Here is a 19,216-nt window from a genome sequence, read left to right on the forward strand (position 1 = left end):
AAGGTAAACAAAGATGCACAGTCTTAGCGGCATTGGAATGCTCTTGGTTCCTTCTTTTTTTGCAAAACGCAATCCATTTGTCAGGTAGAGACTTATTTAGCACATTTGGACTGCATTTTGCAATTAGGAACTATGAATTCTGGCTCTTCTTACACTTCTTCACAAAAACACTTATGTGCTTAGAGAAACTTCTGGCACATACGTCGTTTCTAAACTGGGCTAGAATTTATAATTCCAAATTGCAAAATGTAGTCCATTTATAATTTTCTACACATTTGGACTACATTTTGCAATTTGGAACTATAAATTCTAGCCGGTTTAAAAACAACGTATGTGCCATTGGTTTCCTGCGCACATAAGTGTTTTTCCAGAAGAGCTAGAATTGAATTTCCAAATTGCAAAATGCAGTCCATTTCATCGCAAGAGAGGGTCTTTTTGGGCACCTGCCTTTCAATCACACTTGAAGGACTGACTGCCATTCATGAACCTATCCATTAGGACATACTCCCATTTACGTTGCTTGAAGGATATCAAGTGCCCTGCATTCCTGACCAGAACTTCGGTGAAGGTGCCCGTCGTCTTCGAGTACCAGGCAACCCGATCGCCAATTCTGAAGGGACACCTTTTCGCCGTGCTGTACTCCCGCGCACGGGGCCATCTCAGCGAATCGTAGAGCTTCAAACTCAGATAATAAGGAGCATATAAATCGAGGGTTCCTGAGAAAATAAGTATCGGAACATCATCCGTCGAAAGAAGCTTCTCGAGCCACGAACGCCCCGAAGTCATGAGTTCCGCCCTCATATGTCCCTTGGTCTCTTTACTACTCTGGTAGGGTCGATCGCCCACGTGGAGCATCCTCTTCGTCTCGGCGTCGTTCAAGAAATCCCGCTCCGCACCAGACCCGCGAGTCTCGTCGTTAACAAAGTCCAAAAGGTACCTCAAACCGGTTGTCTTCGCGATGACACCCAAATAACGAGAATAGTCATCGTAGGCCTGCGCAGTATCCCCCGCCTTGATGCTGTTCCGGATTCGATCTTCCTCCATCTTGAAAGCGTCCGCCGTTTTCGAATCGATCAGGCTCAGCCCTTGGAGATGCGCAGCATGGTACATCATATCAAGCGCTGACATAAACGCGGAACTTACCATGACTCCCGCCAACGGCATTTTCAAAACGGAGACTTCGTTCATCTCGTGGATCTTGCAGCCGATGCCGAAAGCGGACTTCCCGGCGTAGGAGTTGCCGTAGAAGAAGAGTTTGGTCCGTCGCAAGGCCGGGAAAAGTTGGTATAGTTGTGAGAGGCCCTCGTACAAGCTGAGCACTGTGTCCTGATCCGTCCTCGCGTACCCGGAATCGATGCTCGTGTAGCTGAACCCGGCGCCGATGGGGTTGTCGATGAAGAGCATGTTGTAGTCGCGGTTGAGGGTGATACGTCGACGTTTTAGGGTGTTGGATTCGGTGAGTTTGTATGGGCCCTGCTCGAAGAGGAGTCCTACTAGGGAACTGGTGCCCGGGCCGCCTGAGAGCCAGACCACCAGAGGGCGCTCTTGCCAGTTGCCGCGCTGGCTTTTGAAGAGCCAGAAGAAGAGGTTGGAGTCGGTCGTTTTGTTGATGGTCAGGAACCCGGAGAAACTTTCGATGTTTTTAAATGCGGGTCGCACTGTCGCTAATTTTAGGGCTTCTTTGATTTTCCCTTTTTCGATGTACGGAGTGAGGAAGAGGGCAGAATCTTCACCGACTGGAGTGGCGCCGATGCCATGCCCAGGTTGATTTGCCGCGAAGGAAGTCACGTCTTGGAGGATCGCTAAGACGATTATTTGGTTGATTATACAAAATTTCCACATTTTTCCCACGTGGTAAATTTATCACAGAATAACGGGCTCCTGAGGCGATAAGCTAGACTTGTTTTATATACAATGGGCAACGAAAAATATATAAGAATATGTCTCAAGATACGGATGTGCGAGATCGTAATTTAGCCACTAGGAAACGCTTAATGCATATCTCTGAAATTGAAGGCGAACCTTTCACGATGCAAAAACTGAGGATTTCCTTTGGGAACGTTTTACAAAACCGCACATGATGTGGTAAATCGTGTTTTAACCGCAGGAGAGACATCGAATTTAAAACACCGTAGGTTAATTTTTAGCGCAACTAAAACGGGGACTGAATGAAATGTTAATCTGTAATGATTCCATCGAAGCCGAATGATTGCCTCTTGAAACCGCGGGCGATATTAGATAAGTGATTTAAGTTCACGAATTTCAATAAGCACCTTAAATAAGTTCAAGTGCTTTGCCACTCAATTTTGTGCTTATTACGAGTACATCATATTTGGACCGCTTTTATAGGAGGGAATTATGCCACATCGGCTATTGCCAAATTTAAATCGGCAATTTAATTTTTTTACAAGAGAACGTTTTTGCGAGTTCCTTTAAAAATTTTGAGATTCATTGAAATTTGTACAAAAATCCGCACAACCGTTTTCATGTAAAAAATTAAACTAAATTAAATTAAACTAATTAAATTTGGCAACAGCTGATTTGGCTTGGCTCCTTTCTGCTTAACGCGGTCTATTTACGAACCTGTGTAATTTTATATTTTGTGAACTTACGTTGCCACATAGAACCGAATGGTAACCAAATGAGAGGCCGTCCAAGAAATATGTCCGGTACTTTGGGCAAATTTTACCCTCCCTCTTAGAATTTTGGACCCTCCTTCGCCACCCCCCCCCCCCCTCGTAAGGCACTCGTAAATCAACCTCCCGCTTCCTTTTTTTTAAAAAAACTCAACGTTCGCCTGATCCCTCCTCGTTCATAATTTTGCAGGAAAAAACGGAGAGTCTAAAAATAGATGGTAAATATTTTTTATTGAAACAATTTATTAAGGTGAATCCAGGCTTGGAACCTCGCAATTAGGCCACCACGTCGCGCTGCTCAGAATAGCCATATATATTTGCCAAAGTAATAAGAACCGTAATATTTATGCAAGATTGAGGATCCAGGGGATATAGCAACATACTTGAGGAACCTTCAGTAAAAAAATCTTCTCAAAATTCTCAAAAGTAAGGTCGTAACTACGGCAGAAATTAATTCTCATTGCGGCAATGGGCGAGAGAGAGACAGAACAGGAGGGATTCAGTTGCGAGCTCGGCCACCGCCGCGCCGCTGAGCTGAAAGTTTCAACCGTACTTTCTCTGCGCTTTTAATTCAAATTGCAAACATTTTTGGCTTAAAAAGTCGGGCAAAAAATAATCTGTATCTTGTGGATCTGTTTTTTGTAATATGAACAATAGTATTTCAGTAATCGTCGAAGGAAAGTGAAATTCTCAGTGGTGACTGGTGGCGCTATCTCTAATCTTGAATTATCCCTAGTCGAACCCTGGATTCACCTTAATTTTTTTTTTTTTTTTTTTAAAAAAAATGGAGGGCTTACATACGAGGTAATCCTGGTTAGGCAAGTTTAGGCCCTCTCATCAACCCTAAATGATTCGCATAAATTACTTTCACGGCCAACGGTGGATCGAGTGTATTAAAGAGGTTGGACACGAAATTTTGACTAAAACTGCAAATTTTTATATTTATTTTGTCACATTTTAAAGTGAAAAGAATGTCTCTGGATGAAAATTTCACGAGGAAACCAGTAAACCCACTTTTAGAACCTCAAAGTTTTGCATAAACGGAGTTATAAGTGTTTAAAGCTCCCAAATTTGGTCCTACCTCTCCTATTGGCTCGATCCACTGTGCGGCCTCTGCAGGACGATAAAGCTAATTTGACACAATCAAACGGTGCTATAAATCTATCAAGGTCAAATGCTGTGATTGGTCCATGTTATCGAACAAGCCAATCACAGCGCCTGACCCTGATACATTGATAGCACGATTTGCTCGTGTGACATTAGCTAATGAGCTCTGCAACGTCGCGTCGGGTCGCAAACCAAGGCACGTGGTCTCCGAGTTTATCAATCGACCGGTCTTAACTCTTTGCCCGTAGAATAACTGTTCTGCCGTGCTAAGGAAAAACGTCGTATGAGACTTCAGGCGTTGCCAAATTTTCTTTGATAAAACACGAATTCCCTGGTAAACTTATGAATATCCCTCTTCCAATTTTTCAGGGAATATTCTTTGTATTTTGATCTAAAGTTCCTGAAAATTTCAAGGAAAAGTATTCACAATTTTCCTTATAAATAAACATTTTATCAAAGGAAATTTGGCAACTCTCGAGTGTTCATACGGCGTTCTTCCTTAGTACGGCAGTGTTGAAGTGCTGCGGATTTGTAGCGAGGCGCGGTATCATAGAAACATAATCACCGATCCCTCGCCCCACAACAGCAAACACGGCTCGGAAGTAATTCGAGTGTGTGCGTCGGGTAGTCATCGCAAAAAACTTTGTTGCCTCCGGGGGAGAGGTGGGCGCCGGCGCCCGGGAACAGATCAAAATAAAATAGGGAGCGCTCCCTAAGTAAATACACCGATGACAGCTCCGAATGGCGGGACGCAAACACGTAGAACTTTATGCTGATTAAACTTTTACGGGTTCACTCCCGGAGTTACGCCCGCCGCGCCTTCAAATTCGGCCGGGGCGGCGCCGACGTATTACGCGCTTTTTATTTCCGCGAGCATGTGAGGGTGTGTGTGTATCTACATTTTTCTACCACGCACAGTGGATCGAGTCAATTGGAGAGGTCGTACATGAAATTTTTGACTAAAACTACAAATTTTGATGTTTATTTCATCACATTTTGAATTTTAAGGAGTGCTTCCAGATAAAAATTTCACGAGAAAACTAATTGAACTACTTTCAGAACCCCAAAATTTTGTATGAACGGAGTTATAAGCGTTTAAAGTTTCCAAATTTTGTCCGAACTTTACCATTAACTCGATCCATTGTGCCACGCCTCCAGCGTGCGTCGCGGATTCGGGGTTTTCCGACTTTTGATCCCTCCGCGAGAGCCTCCCGTAATATTTTTGCTCGTCCTTTGTTCCGTTTTTCTTTTCTCTCTTTTTCATTTAAATTATTTTCGGGAAGGAGATAACCATGTTTCAAAGGAACGGAGGATGAAAGGTATTCGTATAGCAACGAAATCGCACGACAACCGCACAAGATCAGAACGCATGTATGACGATAATAATTTTCTCGTTGAATTTCAAATGCAGCTCGGTGAACACATTCGTATGACAATCAACAATAATCCTTACTATGAACTCTTCAAGCCCGTCAATTTTCATTTTTTTGTCAGATTTTATTCTAGAGATTGACTAGGCCAATTTTCATGATTTTTGCGTCCATCGAAGGGAGGTGGTGCCTGAATAATCCCGCTCTACAAACTGAACCGCGTTAAGCAGAAAGGAACCAAGCCACATCAGCTATTGCCAAATTTAATCGGGCAATTTAATTTTTTACACGAAAACGGTTGTGAGAATTTTCAAACCAATTTCTGTGAATTTTCTCCATTGTGCGAGGCAAATTCCTTAAAATTTTCAACGGAATCCGCACGAATGTTCTCTCGTAAAAAAATTAAATTGCCCAGTTAAATTCGGCAACAGATGATGTGGCTTGGTTCCTTTCTGTTAAACGCGGTCCAACTAACGGGTGTACGCAAAGAAAGCGCCCTCAAGGGCGCCGTGTAAGGGTTGGGCCGCGTAGCAAACAGGGGGTGTGCAGGTGTGCCCTTAATAAAATGGTAAGCTCTCACTTTGCTCTAGAGTCTCAGTTTTAGTTATACTTCGCTGTAGAGATCTGATGTACTTCCTTGTTTTTTGCCGCTATTGATACGCAAATCACCAGTGAATGTTTTTTTTTTTTTTTCTTTAAAAAATTTTTTGGAATATAATGCAAAGAGGTTATTTTTGAAGACCCGAAGCGTTCTCTAGAGGTTGTGCACGCGTGCGTGACGGCCAAAGGCCGGACTCCTGGTATAATTATTATACCTGACGGTTTTTTGAAAAGGGAGGGGTTTAAGATTCAAGAAAAAAAGTAGCAGAAGCAGGCATCTCACCGATGAATCACAAGAGTCTTAGATATTATTATAAAAAAATTCGGGTCAAAAAATGAAACCAACTTTTCCAACTGACTGAACCAGAATTATAGTTAAGGTAACTGACTATTTATGAATCGACCCAACTGATTTTTGCGGCCACCGAGAAGTGGATCGAATTTAGCAAAATGGAACCAGTGGGACTACAGTGTTTTCAAAATTGCGCAAATTCTTTTTAAAAAAAACTGAGAAAACTGGAAAAAATACTGAATATATGTACCGTATTAAAATTTAAACAATTATTTCCCTTTAAAGTTAACAAGTTTTTGATGGGATACAAAAACTATTTGCTATCTTGGGAGACTTGTCATGATAATAATTATGAAGAAGCAAAATTTTAACAACACTGTGATTGCGCTAGTTCCTTTTTGCTAAATGCTATCCAAGCGTTAACCTCTAGATGAGCCATTTTTCTGTAAATTTTTTTTAAGGGAACGGCCTTTAAGGGCGCAAAGCGTTCCCTGCGGAATTATGCAGGGGGCGCAGGCTCACCTCCAATGCTGCTCCCATTCCCTAGAACACTACACGATTTATGATCGACTCCCAAGAAGTTCCGTACGATTGGCTCAACACGTAAATGTGACAACAGCGCAGTCGCGACTTAGAAAAGATTCTCGATAAGGAGCTTCAGTCGAGAAAGCTCAAAGCAGCGTTTCAAGTTGCCCGTCGAGCACCACGTCGCCGCACAGTGGATCGAGTCGAGCAGAGGTCAGACAAAAAATTATTTACTTAAAAATATAAATTTTGATGTTTATTTTGTTGCATTTCAAACTTTAAGGGGAGTATCCTGGAGAACATTTCACGGGAAAACCAGTGGAGCTACTTTCAGAACCTAAAAGTTTTGTGCGAACGGAGTTATAAGCGTTTAAAGTTGCTGAAATTTTGTCCGACCTCTCCTATTGACCCGATCCATTGTGCGCCGACCCGACCTGTCGGAAGCTCCCGCGGCGGACTGACAACGCAGCCCGCGCTCAAAGCCGAATAACCGATGATTGAATTCGCAAACATTCAATGAAAACTTTATGAAACGACTTTTCAATTTCCTAATCTACTTTTGCAGATCTTAATTTTCGAATAAGCGGACGGAGTCGCTTGTCGCCGCCGCCGCTGCCGCGGGATCGCGAAGCGGGGAGGGGGGCGGGGGGTTGGATTGACAGAATGGTTTCGAGCGTGGGAAGTGGCGGGAGCGGAAGGAAATGATCGGAAGGAAGACAAATTAGCGGTTGCCATGTCTGGGAAGCTGTAAGCGGGCGCCGGCGTCACGGATTATGGTACATCCTCTAGAGTGCCTGCGTAGGAAGAGTGGGACTTGTAAGTAATTTTGAGGTTAGTTCATGGAGCTTTTATTCGCAGTGCCCAGAAACGCAGCCAACCTATGAATTCAAATTATCCAGAATAAGATAAGATATTTTATTCAAAAAGTAAAACATAAAGCAAAGACAACACCAATCTGCCCGGAAAATTAGGATGCCCAGTTAATCATGCCGGATCAGACATAAAATTCAATTCAACTGATAATAATAATAGACGAAAGAGAGAAAAAAAGAAAAGAAAAGAAAACATAAATTGATAGATACCTAACATGAATACATCGACATCAATTGAAACTAGAAAAAGACGCAAATAATTAAAACTGGAAAAAGACGAGATTATAAAAAAACGGTAATTTAGTACAAAAAAAATGAGAGAGAGTTAAAAAGGGGGGAAAAATTTGGAATACATGAATTTGAGTATCTTGAATACAATTTTGAAAATTTTGATATGTTGAATGATTTCTTATTACAATTAGACGTGCGCCCTTCATCGATATGAATCTCAATGAGCCGTAGTTGTGATGAAAGAAACTATACAAAAATTAATACAAGAGGAAAAAAACTAAGAAGCACGCAATTTTTTGTTTTTAACTTATTTGTACATCGACCTTCTTGAGTCAAATACCTACGTCCAATTTTGAGCGTTCAGTTGCGCTTACACCACGCTGCAGCACAGTAAAAGCTCAAAACATAAAAGAATTTTGAATGCTTTGGAAATCATTACATTTGACACGGAACTACTCTAATATTTACAAAAAACACATTATATTTTCTAGTAGTACATATTTCTGTTTCATCAATTCAAAAGGGAATAATCAATGCAGACAGTGCAAACATTTCAAAATCATGAGTTGAAAAACGCCGACTCCGCGAGTTTAAATATTAGAGCCTAACATGGAGCGGAGCGGCGTGTTAGCAGCGCAAAAAGCGCACTGGCGCCTACAAACCTAACGGGATACTTCACGCATTGCGAAACGCGTGAAGTATCCCGTTAGATTTGTAGGCGCCCATACGCGTATCACGCTGGTTGCCTGCCGCGCCGCAACGCTTTAAGCAACTATTTCGCGTCAGAGGCGTTGCACAGTATCCTACAAGTATCCTTCAAGTATCCAGTATGCATTGAAGGCGCACGAAATAACTATAGTTAAAGAGGACTTTCAATTTTGACAGCATCTGTTACTGAAAAATGTTTAATTTGGCATTAGAGTGTTTCCTAGGCTCCCGCTTCGGTTTTTATCTTATCATATCCGTACAGTATACACATGCACATATGTTTTTATCTGCTCTTAGAGTCTGTTCTCTTTCATGACTTGATTCATGAATGAAATGTTTTTGAGAATGAGGGTAGTAGTAGTATGCATTTATTTTTGAGGTGGTTCCTGTCATTTCAATGAGAAGAAAAAAATGTGGACATAACATGTCCACAATTTGGACAATGGGCCTGTTGCAAACTTTTGCTAGAGCAGAATGAAGAGTTGTTTCCTATAGATAATGCCTCAAAAATCACGATGAGCGCATCGGCAAAGTCTGAAATGCACTCATAAATTCACAATCTGCGTAAGAAATTTGCGTTATTTTGAGCTTCCCGCTTCAAAAACGATACTACTGCACAGGTGAACATTTTGTTAGAGGAGTCGCTCCATCGTCGGCAATATTCATCATGGCCGACGCTTGCGCAGTTCCTCGCGTAATTCGAGGAGAGTTCAAGGTCAATTAAGGCGGGCGAGGAAAATATGAACGTAAACACGCCGATTGTTATATGGTTTAATCCTGTTCAGGTGTTATCTCGTCCCAACACACGTGTTTTGGCGGACTGGCGTCGGCCATGATGAGTATTGTCGCCAATGGAACGACTCCTCTAACAAAATGTTCACCTGTACCGTAGTATCGTTTTCGAAGCGGGAAGCTCAAAAAACCGCAAAAATCTTACGCAGATTGTGAAGTTATGAGTGCATTTCAGACTTTGCCGATGCGCTCATCGTGATTTTTGAGGCATTATCTGCAGGAAACAACTCTTAGTTTTGCTCTAGCAAAAGTTTGCAACAGGCCCATTTTGGACATATTCATGGTTGGACATTAAATCATGTGGACTTAATATAGACTGGACTGTGTAGTGGACATAAATAGCGGTGGACATTTATTTAATGGACGAAAGGTAGGTGGACATAAAGTCCTGGAAGCCTGCCGCTGCGTGTGGAGGAGAAAACTACTATATTTCAAAATGAAAAAGTCTTTCTTTTCGTAAAAACGCCAATACTTTTTATCGACCGTGGTAGAATTACCGAGATAAAATTGCAAAGTTACCGGGAATTGATTACCAATAAAAGTGGTATTCTTACCTGAAAAAACAGTAAAAATACCGGTTTTTAGGTAAGCTTACCAGTCTGTCTTGATAAAATTACCAATAATTGGTAAAAAAAAGTGAGATGGTAAAGGTACCAACGGACCTTGGTAAGAACGCCGAGAATTTTTTTTCAGTGTATATTTTCATCGAAGGAAATCTGGGAAGGCTCATAAGGCGTTTTTCCTTATTACGCCGATACGAGGAGCTGGTTCGTCAGGGTAATTGCATTCGATTAGGTCGCGACCGACGAGTCTCTGACCCCCATCCCCGGAGGAGGGGGGCAGGGTGATGGGGGAAACTGATGGGGCTGGGGGATCCGTATCCAGAGACAAAGAAAGACCCGGCCGGGGTGTTAACTCGAGTGCATTGTCGAGCGAGTCTCGTCGCCTGTCTCGTCGCTCGCTCAAGAGTTTTGTTTTCCACTCAGTCATTGTGTCTCTCGTCAAACAACTCCCCCTCTCCCACGGAGCTTTTTCGCACCCCCCCCCCCCTCTCTCTCATCCCCGGCGGGAGTCCTCGCTCGAGTCTTTTCGCGCTTTCCCGAAATTTCCTTCCCTCAGACGTTGTCGTCGGAGACATGGTGATATAATAAAGTGTGTAACGATGATAAATCTGGTGGAAAAGTGATTTTTGGACGACGCACAGTGGATCGAGTCAGTAGGAGAGGTCGGACAAAATCTGGAAACTTTGAGCACTTAAAACTCCGTTTTTACGAAACTTTGAAGCTCTGAAAGTGGCTTCGTTGATTTTCTCGTAAAATTTCCCTCTCGAAGCACCCCTTAAAGTTTAAAATGTGACGAATTGAACTTGATTTGCAGATTTAGAAAAAAAATGCATGTTCGAACCCTCTGATTGATTCGATTCGCTGTGCGATGGTGCGTACGGCGCACAGTGGAGCGAGCTAATAGAAGAGGTCGGGCATAATTTTTTTTTTTTTTTGCAAAAATTTCATATTTTAAGGTTTACATAGTCACAAATTCAATTTCAAGGGATGTTTCTGAAAGAAAATTTTACGAGAAACCCAATAGAACCACTCTTGAACTTCTCTGTTTTATGTTCTTGGAATTTTAAGCTTTCTAAGTTCAATTTCCAGGTTTTTTCCGACTTTTCCCATTGACTCGATCCAGTGTGCGGCGGTGTTTCAGATTTTTTTCGCCGAGCCTCATACCACGGAAGAGAACCAACCGTCCCAGATTTCGCTGTACGCAACTTTCTCAGTGTAATATTATCGAGATGTTGAAAATATCTTGTAGAAAATTGTATTTCTCGAAGATTTCACGTCACTGTTTGTGACCGGTCACGGGAAAAGGCACCTTAGTCTGCAAAACTTACAATTTCAAAAGATAGAGATTTGTTGAGTTGGGCCGGAAAATCGGATTTCGATATATTTAGAGGAAAACTCTCCGGTGTCATCATGAGTAAGTTGCGAGCGATTGGATTCACTTTGTGCCCAGCCCACCCTTCACACACATAAGAACACCCTTCACAGCCCTATACACACCAAGTATGTATGCAGAATTATAATCCGGCTCTATCGTACACTAAACAGGACGGTTTAAAATTTTAAGTAATATCTCCTCGAAACCAGGGTCGAGCTGGCTCACATCTGAGGGCGGAGACCCTTTGCCGATTAAGAGGGCATAATGTGATGTTTCCGGGGACCACCCTCTACGTGGAGAAAGGTCTAGAAAATTTTGGTAAATCAGCACAATTTTACGCTATTTTCAGGTTCAAAGTTGATTAATCGTATCGAGTAAAAATTTCAAATTTGACCGTATTGAAGTACCTAACCGATGGACATGTGAAATGAAAGTAAAAAGTCAAAACCACTTGACGCATCCAAGGTCCATCCAGAGAATTAAGTTCCAACACAACAAAGACAGGAGGGACATATTCGGGCCTCTTTTTTAACTTTTCTCCTGAATCTAAACGACACCTCTTTCGCAGCATACAGCGGAGCATTGGGAGTTTACGCCTCGCGCCATCGCGCCTTCATTTTTGCAGATGCAGCACGGACATCCATCAAGCACGAATAGTTGTATCTCTGCGCCTGTTGTAGGTGCGCATTGAAAAAATGCGCACCACCCTCGCTCCATTTCCATATGAGCTGGTTCCGATTGTCTCATTTGTAGTACTGCTTCGAGGGCTATGTAAGTAACACAGCCGAAGATAGGCGAGACGTAACCCGGCCTCATTTTGTAAATTTTCTGCCGAATGTGAGCCACTCCTCATTGGCAGCATAGAGCTGAGCATCGCGAGTTCACGCTTCGCGCCTTCAATTTTGCAGATGCCACGCGGACATCCATCAAGCACGAATAGTCGCATTTTGCGCCGTCGTCAACACCCATCCTTTCCCTCGCTCTGTTTTTATACCTTCCAGTACCCAAATTGAATCAGTGAGAACGAAAATACACCAACTCGGTAACTCAAAAATGCTCAATTTTTATTAAAGAGAGCCAGTTTTCTTGAAGGTCTTTGAAGTTCACGCATCTGTTCCAACTTGGAATTTTAATGTATCCTTAAATACTTGTGTTACGGCACCAAAAATATTTTTCTTGTGCTAACTTCTTCAACTACAGTGCAGTTTTGCGCGTGCTTTGATTATTTTAATTTTTTCAAATTGGTGTGTTTTCGTTCCATAATTCAATTATTGAATTACTTTTACTTTTATTTAGAATACAAAATAGCAGGAAAGGAAATCCCCCTACCGCTCTCATTCTGGTTTCTCAAATGCGATTGGCAACACAGCCTCTCGCCCCTCCTCATCATAACTCTCACCCCTCCCCTCATCATCCCTCAACCTTCACCCCTCCAACCCCCTTATCACGTGAAGATGAGCTCCGTCAACGCGACGCGACAGACGTGTACGATGTACGTTTAATTACGACCTTTGTTTGCGCTCTTCCACTCAGCGTGCGGGTATAAATCGTCTGTGTATCCACCAAACACCGTTGCCAGATTACACCCATAATTCGTGAATTTTGGCGTAGCAAACAGATCACTTTGTGAAAATTGGCAATACTGGATACACCTTCCCGGCGATGTTGCCGGAACTTAAAGAATCAAGTAGTAACCATGCAACTTGGAGTTATTTTTCGGTTCGATTCGGCAGCCGGGGTGAAGAACGCACTGAGGTGCCGGCAAACACTTTACGCGGCTCCTCATGGGGGTTCGCGCCTCGTCGCGGAAGGGTAAGAGAGGAACCGAACAGCACGACCGAGCCAAGGAAGAACACCGTATGAGCCTTCAGACGCTGCCAAATTAAATCTTTTTAAGCTCGTTTTCCCTCGGATGAAACGTAACTCCTCAGACGTAGAAGCGTACCTCAATTCCCTTTTGAGCCCTGTTTTACATATAAATCCATGCTTTTTGGGGCTCATGAGGAAACCGAGGTACGATGATACGTGAGAGGAACGACGAAAACTAGATCCGACCTAACGGAACCTAGTCTGACGGCGCGGGGCACAGTGGATCGAGTCGATCGGAGAGGTCGGACATGAAATTTTTTACCAAAACTGCAAATTTTGATGTTTATCTCGTCACATTGCAAGCTTTAATGAGTTCAGTGAGAAGATAATTTTATGAGAAAACCAATGGAACCACTTTTAAAACCTCAACTGGCTGGTTTCCGCATCGACCGGCGACCTCACTGTGTTTGGCGCAATACGTGAAGTATTCCGGCAGTCTTGTAGGCGCTGATATGCGTCTCCTGCCGACCGACGGCAGCACTATGTTTAGCGCAATGCGTGAAGTATTCCGGCAGTCTTGTAGGCACTAATATGCGTCTCCCGCCACCTGGCGCACAGTAGTGGATCGAGTCGATCAGAGAGATCGGATATGACATTTTCTAAAACTGCAAATTTCGATGTTTATTTCGTCACATTTTAAACTTCAAGGAATGATTTTAGAGGGAAATTTTACGAGGAAACCAATTGAGCCATTTTTAAAACCTCAACATTTTGTATGGACGGAGTTATGAGCGTTTAAAGTTTCCGAATTTTTGTCCGACCTCTCCTATCGACGGATCCAGTGTGCGGCGCGGGGCCTCGGATAAATCAAGCGAACGGTTTTTTTTACGAGTCTCGGAACGGGGGGGGCCGCGGCTGAGATTCGCAAGACAGCCCGGATTCGCGGAGTAATACAACAAACGATCGACTCAGGGTATTAGCATCCGAGGGATGCATAATTCATACTGACCTAACTCCAACTTTTTAACCGATCCTGGTCCGGACCCGAGCGCAACGAGAGGGGGATGGCAGGGGGGGGGCGTAACGGCGGGGCGAGTTTAATAAGTGAGAATGGCTCCACGAGTATATCTTCGGGTGAATTAAAGGGCCAACTCATTTCCAGTTTCATTATAATTGAATCGAAAAGTTGCGCCATATATTAGTCCGTTGCCGGCTTGGTCCACCCGGATCTGGGTTATGCCACTTTCGGCTCCGATGCCACGTTCCTCCTCCGCGAAAAAGTTCGGTCGTATGGAATACCGCCGTGCAAAGGAAGAACGCCGTATGAACCTTCAGGCGTTGCCAAATTTCCTCTGATATATCTGAAGTAGCTCTACAACGCACTTTGGCGTTCTGCGACACCCAAACGCCACATATGCCTGTCTTCCCACACTGAAAAAAAAAAGTAGCTTGGATCAAGCATGATAATTCTTGAATTTGCCGCCAAGAATTTTCTTTATCTTGCTTTAAGCTGACTTTTTCTTGATTCAAGAAAAATAATCCTTGGGTTAAGCAAAAAAGTAGCTTATATTAACCAGCAAAATTCTTGATTTAAGAAGAAATACTTCTTGGCGGCAAATTTAAGATTCTTTTTTTCCAGTGCAGAGGTTATCGGGCAACTTACTCATTTCCTTGATAAATCGCAAATTTTCGGGAACATTTGTGAAAATTTTTCCTCCAATTTTTCAGATAATTTTATTGAGAATTTAATCGGAAGTTCCTGAAAATTTCGAGGAAAAATATTCATAGCTTTCTTCAAAGTTAACTATTTTCTAAGAAGAAATTTGGCGACTCTCGAATGTTCATACGGCGTTCTTCCTTACACCGCAATCACACGCTGAATGTAGGAGCTGAATGTGGCTTGAATGTGGAAGTCATCGGCTCGATGCCTGAATTTTGCGCGTGACGCGCAAAATTCAGCAACCATTCTCAGCAACCATCGGACCAATTTTGAATTTGTCTGAACTATTCGAGTAGATTTGATACACATCTGGATAAAAATAACTCGAATTTGCTAAATTTCAGCTGTTGGGCGATGACTTTTGACTTCCACATTCAGCTGCTATATTCAGCGTCTGATTGCGGCATTAGCACGGCAGAAGAGAATACCTACTCGGGGAGAGTATTGCCATGTCTATGAACTTCTCTGATTGGTTCATCGGTTTTAGACTGTCCGTGGCCCTAGGGTGCCTATATATGGAGAGCACGGACAAGTCGGTAATTTTGAGGTTGGGTCATATAGGACCCCTTCATAGAGAGAGTTGAGACAACACGGCTCATGGATGTCACAAACGGGAATAAAGATTACACAAATCGGACGTTTTTTGTGATCTCTGATCACACCATTCAATTTCAGCCATTTTTTTGTCCATTTTAGCAAGAGTGTGCGCATGGTCTTCGAGAAAACGAAGAAGAGAGGAGGCTGGAAGTTCGAAGTGCACTATCAATATTCTTTAAATTTTCTTTCGTATGAAAACCACCGATCGTTAATTAATCAACAATTCATGTCATTAATTGCATTTGAGTTTGTTTCCATTTCACCCGTAAAAAGCAATATTTCTGTATTTGGTTGGTCTTTTTGATCTCATATGGTTTGGTTCTCAGATCTCATTTTCGAAATATCACCGCACTTTGAAGATTCATGACGTGAGTTCATACGCTCTCACAAAACCGCTCCTAGAGCACGATAAGAATACCACCCGCTCCTTTTGAATCAACCTGAGAAGCTCCGGCCGAAAAGCAATCTTATCGCCTCGACTTCATATTTAATCTTCAAAAAATGAAAATTAAACCGCCGGAAAGACGAGTTCCACCTCCTCCAATCCCGTGCGCTTTTATATGCCGCGATTCTCGAAATCTCGCGAGCGTCCCATCAAATCCCGGGGCGAGCTGCCAAATTTCAGAGGAGCCCAAAATTTTCTCATCTAAATCAAAAAAAGCGAGACGTCCCGGTTAACAACCCGACAAGTGTGGTCTTGGATGTTAGTCTCTTGTTGACCCAGTTTCCGGCTATATGTGCGTTCCGCGGCAATTCAGAGTAACAGAACAACAAATGTTTCCGGGTTTGAATCTCTTTTTATGACGTCTCGAATGGGGCGAGAAATTTCGGCTCGCTCCGGAACAGCGTTTTTGTGTGAGTTTCGTGTTTAGAGGATCAAGCTCAACATCATTTTGGACTATCAACGTATCTTCAGAGTAGTTCATCGTATGGAGCGGACGGAGCCTCTCTCAAACGAAATATGCTTTCAAAAGTCAAAAATTATTTGATTGGGAACATATTTCAATACCTTTGAATCAATCAATCGACAATTAAACTATGGAATGGTATCTCAACTGTAGGGTCACCATATCTCTTTTAATACTTTTTCTCTGCAAGGAAAGGAGAAAGTTCTCACAACTGGAAGGAACTTTTTTGGCTACCAAAACACTATCTGTAAATATCTCAAATAGGGATCATTCCATTTATTTATTTATCATTTTCTGAAATGTATTTTTTAAAAATTAAGCAGATGAACGGAGAATGAGCCCTTTTCTCTGAGTCTTTGATCGGCGAATTCCATAAATTATTTGTCTTTTGAGGGCAGTTGCTTTTCAACTTTGTTAATTATTATTACTTAATTAAGTTTACTCGGAACTTATTCAATCAAAATAATTTAAACAATTAATGAAAATGAACATAATTAATAGCTAATTGGGCGTATTCCGCTAAACGGGACTAGGGGTAGATGGGGAAGAAAAAAGAAGTGTGCTCGTTGGTTGAGGACCGTATACAAATGTATGGGAATTACAAAGCGCCAGTGACGTCAGCGGCGATCGAGATCAGGGTGGAGGCTCTTTAACTCATGAGCCATGCCCAAAACGCTGTTGGCACATGCCCACGGCTCATGAGTTAGCATGCAGTTGGCGCTTAGTTCCGTTTAGCAGAATATGAAATCCTGATTTTCTATTTCTACAGAAGGAATCACTCCCACTTTTACATTGTTTTCTATGCAACCAGCTCACCACGATCACAAAGCACATCCCATCTTTCCCACACGTCTCTAGTTCCCTTTAACAGAAACACGTCCAATTGATGCTTCTGATCTAAACGGTGATTCATAGAAATCATTTATGGAGCAATGGGATTGACCATATATTTCACCTCCCTTGAAATGGTTAAATTTGTCGCTTCTTGGGTAAAGGAACCTAACTTGATTCTAAGGTTGCTACATTGACCCAAAAAATTAACTTATTTTACAAAAATGTACCTGTGCAATTTTTGTCTAACATTCATCTGATTTTTGCATGAAATCTGAGGGAAAATAAGTGAAATATTCAATTGGGAATGCCCAAGATTCCTTTGGTTGATATGGAATTTGCGAGAGGAATTTGACTGCAACAGATCATATTTAGGGACCTTCAAACAGATCTTTGCAAAGCCATAAAATGAGGAAAATTTAGTCTCGCGGCTGCGTTGAGATTCATAATCCAGGATGTGTTAAGACATGAGTTTTGACTTGTTTGAATGCACTGCAAAGAAAAATATGAATATTTTGACATCCTGGACGATCAACTGGAAGCATATCTTATTTGACCGCATCCCTCATGTAAATTATTTTCTCGCTGATTTATAACTCACCCTTCTCCTGAAAGCTCATGCCTAACATTTTCTTACGTATTGTTTTGCATCATTAAACGAGAACCTGCCCATAAAATATCGCCTCTTAATGTGTTCAGTAATAGTGCTTAAATTATAATTGCTCTAATTGTTTAGATGAAAATATGATCGTAATACTGGCTATGTTAAGTAAATAGAATAATCCCCTGAACCTAATTACATCATTTCCATAATTGCGAAAATTACCCAATAGAAATATAAATGGCTGTAGAAACAAGTTTACGGACTGTGGGTTGGTCTCCGTTTACTTTGAACATCGATGTCTCGCTATGCAGAGTGCGTAACAAGGTTTACAAAAGCTGAAACACGTATGAGCCACTTTGAAAAATGGTAGTTCGAATTAATCAGTGTAAAATTATTGCAATTATGCCGTCTTCGTGAAGTGTGAGGCTCGTGAAAGTAGTTCTCTTGTATTGGCCCGACGGTAAATTCAACTGTGCGTCGAAGAGAAGTAAGAAAGAGGGGGACGATTTCCGTGGCTCCCGTGGTAATGACGTCCTATGAGTCCATTTACATTGCTTCTCACAAGCTTAATTGCTCGCCTGCTTTTAATGGTCGGATTTTTTCGCATTCGCGGCTGCAAACTTGAGCTTTGATGAGCGTTAAAAACGTAAGTACAATGAATACGTATCGACAAAAGCCGATTGGTTAAAGCATCAGCGAGATTGCTTCTCCCGTTATTGACTCCCAGTATTTAATCACCGATCTTCACCGCGCTTAAAAGTCCCGATTTAACAACGCCGGAAAAAATGACGGAGGTCCGCTTGTTAACGAAAACAATTTCCTCCTTATAGATCGTATTCGATACATCAAACAGGTGAGATTGTATCGATATCGATTGGTTCAAAACATAGACATAGCTTCAAAAGTCAATTTAGAAATCGGAGGGAACGGGTCTTTTGTAACAGATGTTTTATTCTTTTGAGTACCAAATGCCAATGCAAAGTGAAATTGTTAGGAATTTTCTCATTTTTAGCTGTTCCAACTTGGTGCGGTGGCGTTTGCGGACGTGGCGTTTGCGGATTCTAAGAATCGGGTGGCGTTTGCGGATTCTCATATTTTGACGGTGGCGATTGCGGACAGGCGGAACAGGGCCGGTGGACTTTGCGGACCAGAGAATTTCGGCGGTGGCGATTGCGGACGGAGGGGTAGGCACCTACATATACTGCCCCCCACCCCTGCGCTGTATATTAAAGAGAAAAATTACCGGAGAGGCTCTTGATTCCTTTTCGTGGATGTAGAAAACATTAGTATTATATTAGTATGTATATTAAAGAGAAAAATTACCGGAGAGGCTCTGGATTCCTTTTCGTGGATATAGAAAACATTAGTATTATTTTAGTATAAAAACATATGAGAATTGAACGTACAGTAAATTTTTAAAAAAAGGCATATCAGAAATCGCAAGAAACTGAAAAATCGTCAGTTTCAGTCCATTTTAAGGATGAAAAACATGTTGTAAATTCTAATCCAAAATTACTGAAAGCTAAAAAATTACATACGAAAAATGGAAGCACCTTTTAATTTTTTGACTTTCAGTAATTTTGGACTAGATTTACAACATGTTTTTCATCCTAAAAATGGACTGAAACTGACGATTTTTCAGTTTCTTGCGATTTCTGATATGCCTTTTTTTAAAA

General features: G+C 42.0%; 1 protein-coding gene across 1 annotated transcript; it reads right to left on the reverse strand.

Annotated features, from left to right (window-relative positions):
* Positions 1–450: 450 nt before the first annotated feature.
* On the reverse strand, positions 451–1,842 carry LOC109031417 (venom serine carboxypeptidase-like). The gene has a single exon (XM_019042910.2). The coding sequence runs from the start codon at positions 1,840–1,842 to the stop codon at positions 451–453; it is 1,392 nt and encodes a 463-aa protein (XP_018898455.2).
* Between the last annotated feature and the right edge of the window lie 17,374 nt (positions 1,843–19,216).

This window comes from Bemisia tabaci, chromosome 7 (assembly GCF_918797505.1).
Source record: "Bemisia tabaci chromosome 7, PGI_BMITA_v3".
Taxonomy (NCBI): domain Eukaryota; kingdom Metazoa; phylum Arthropoda; class Insecta; order Hemiptera; family Aleyrodidae; genus Bemisia; species Bemisia tabaci.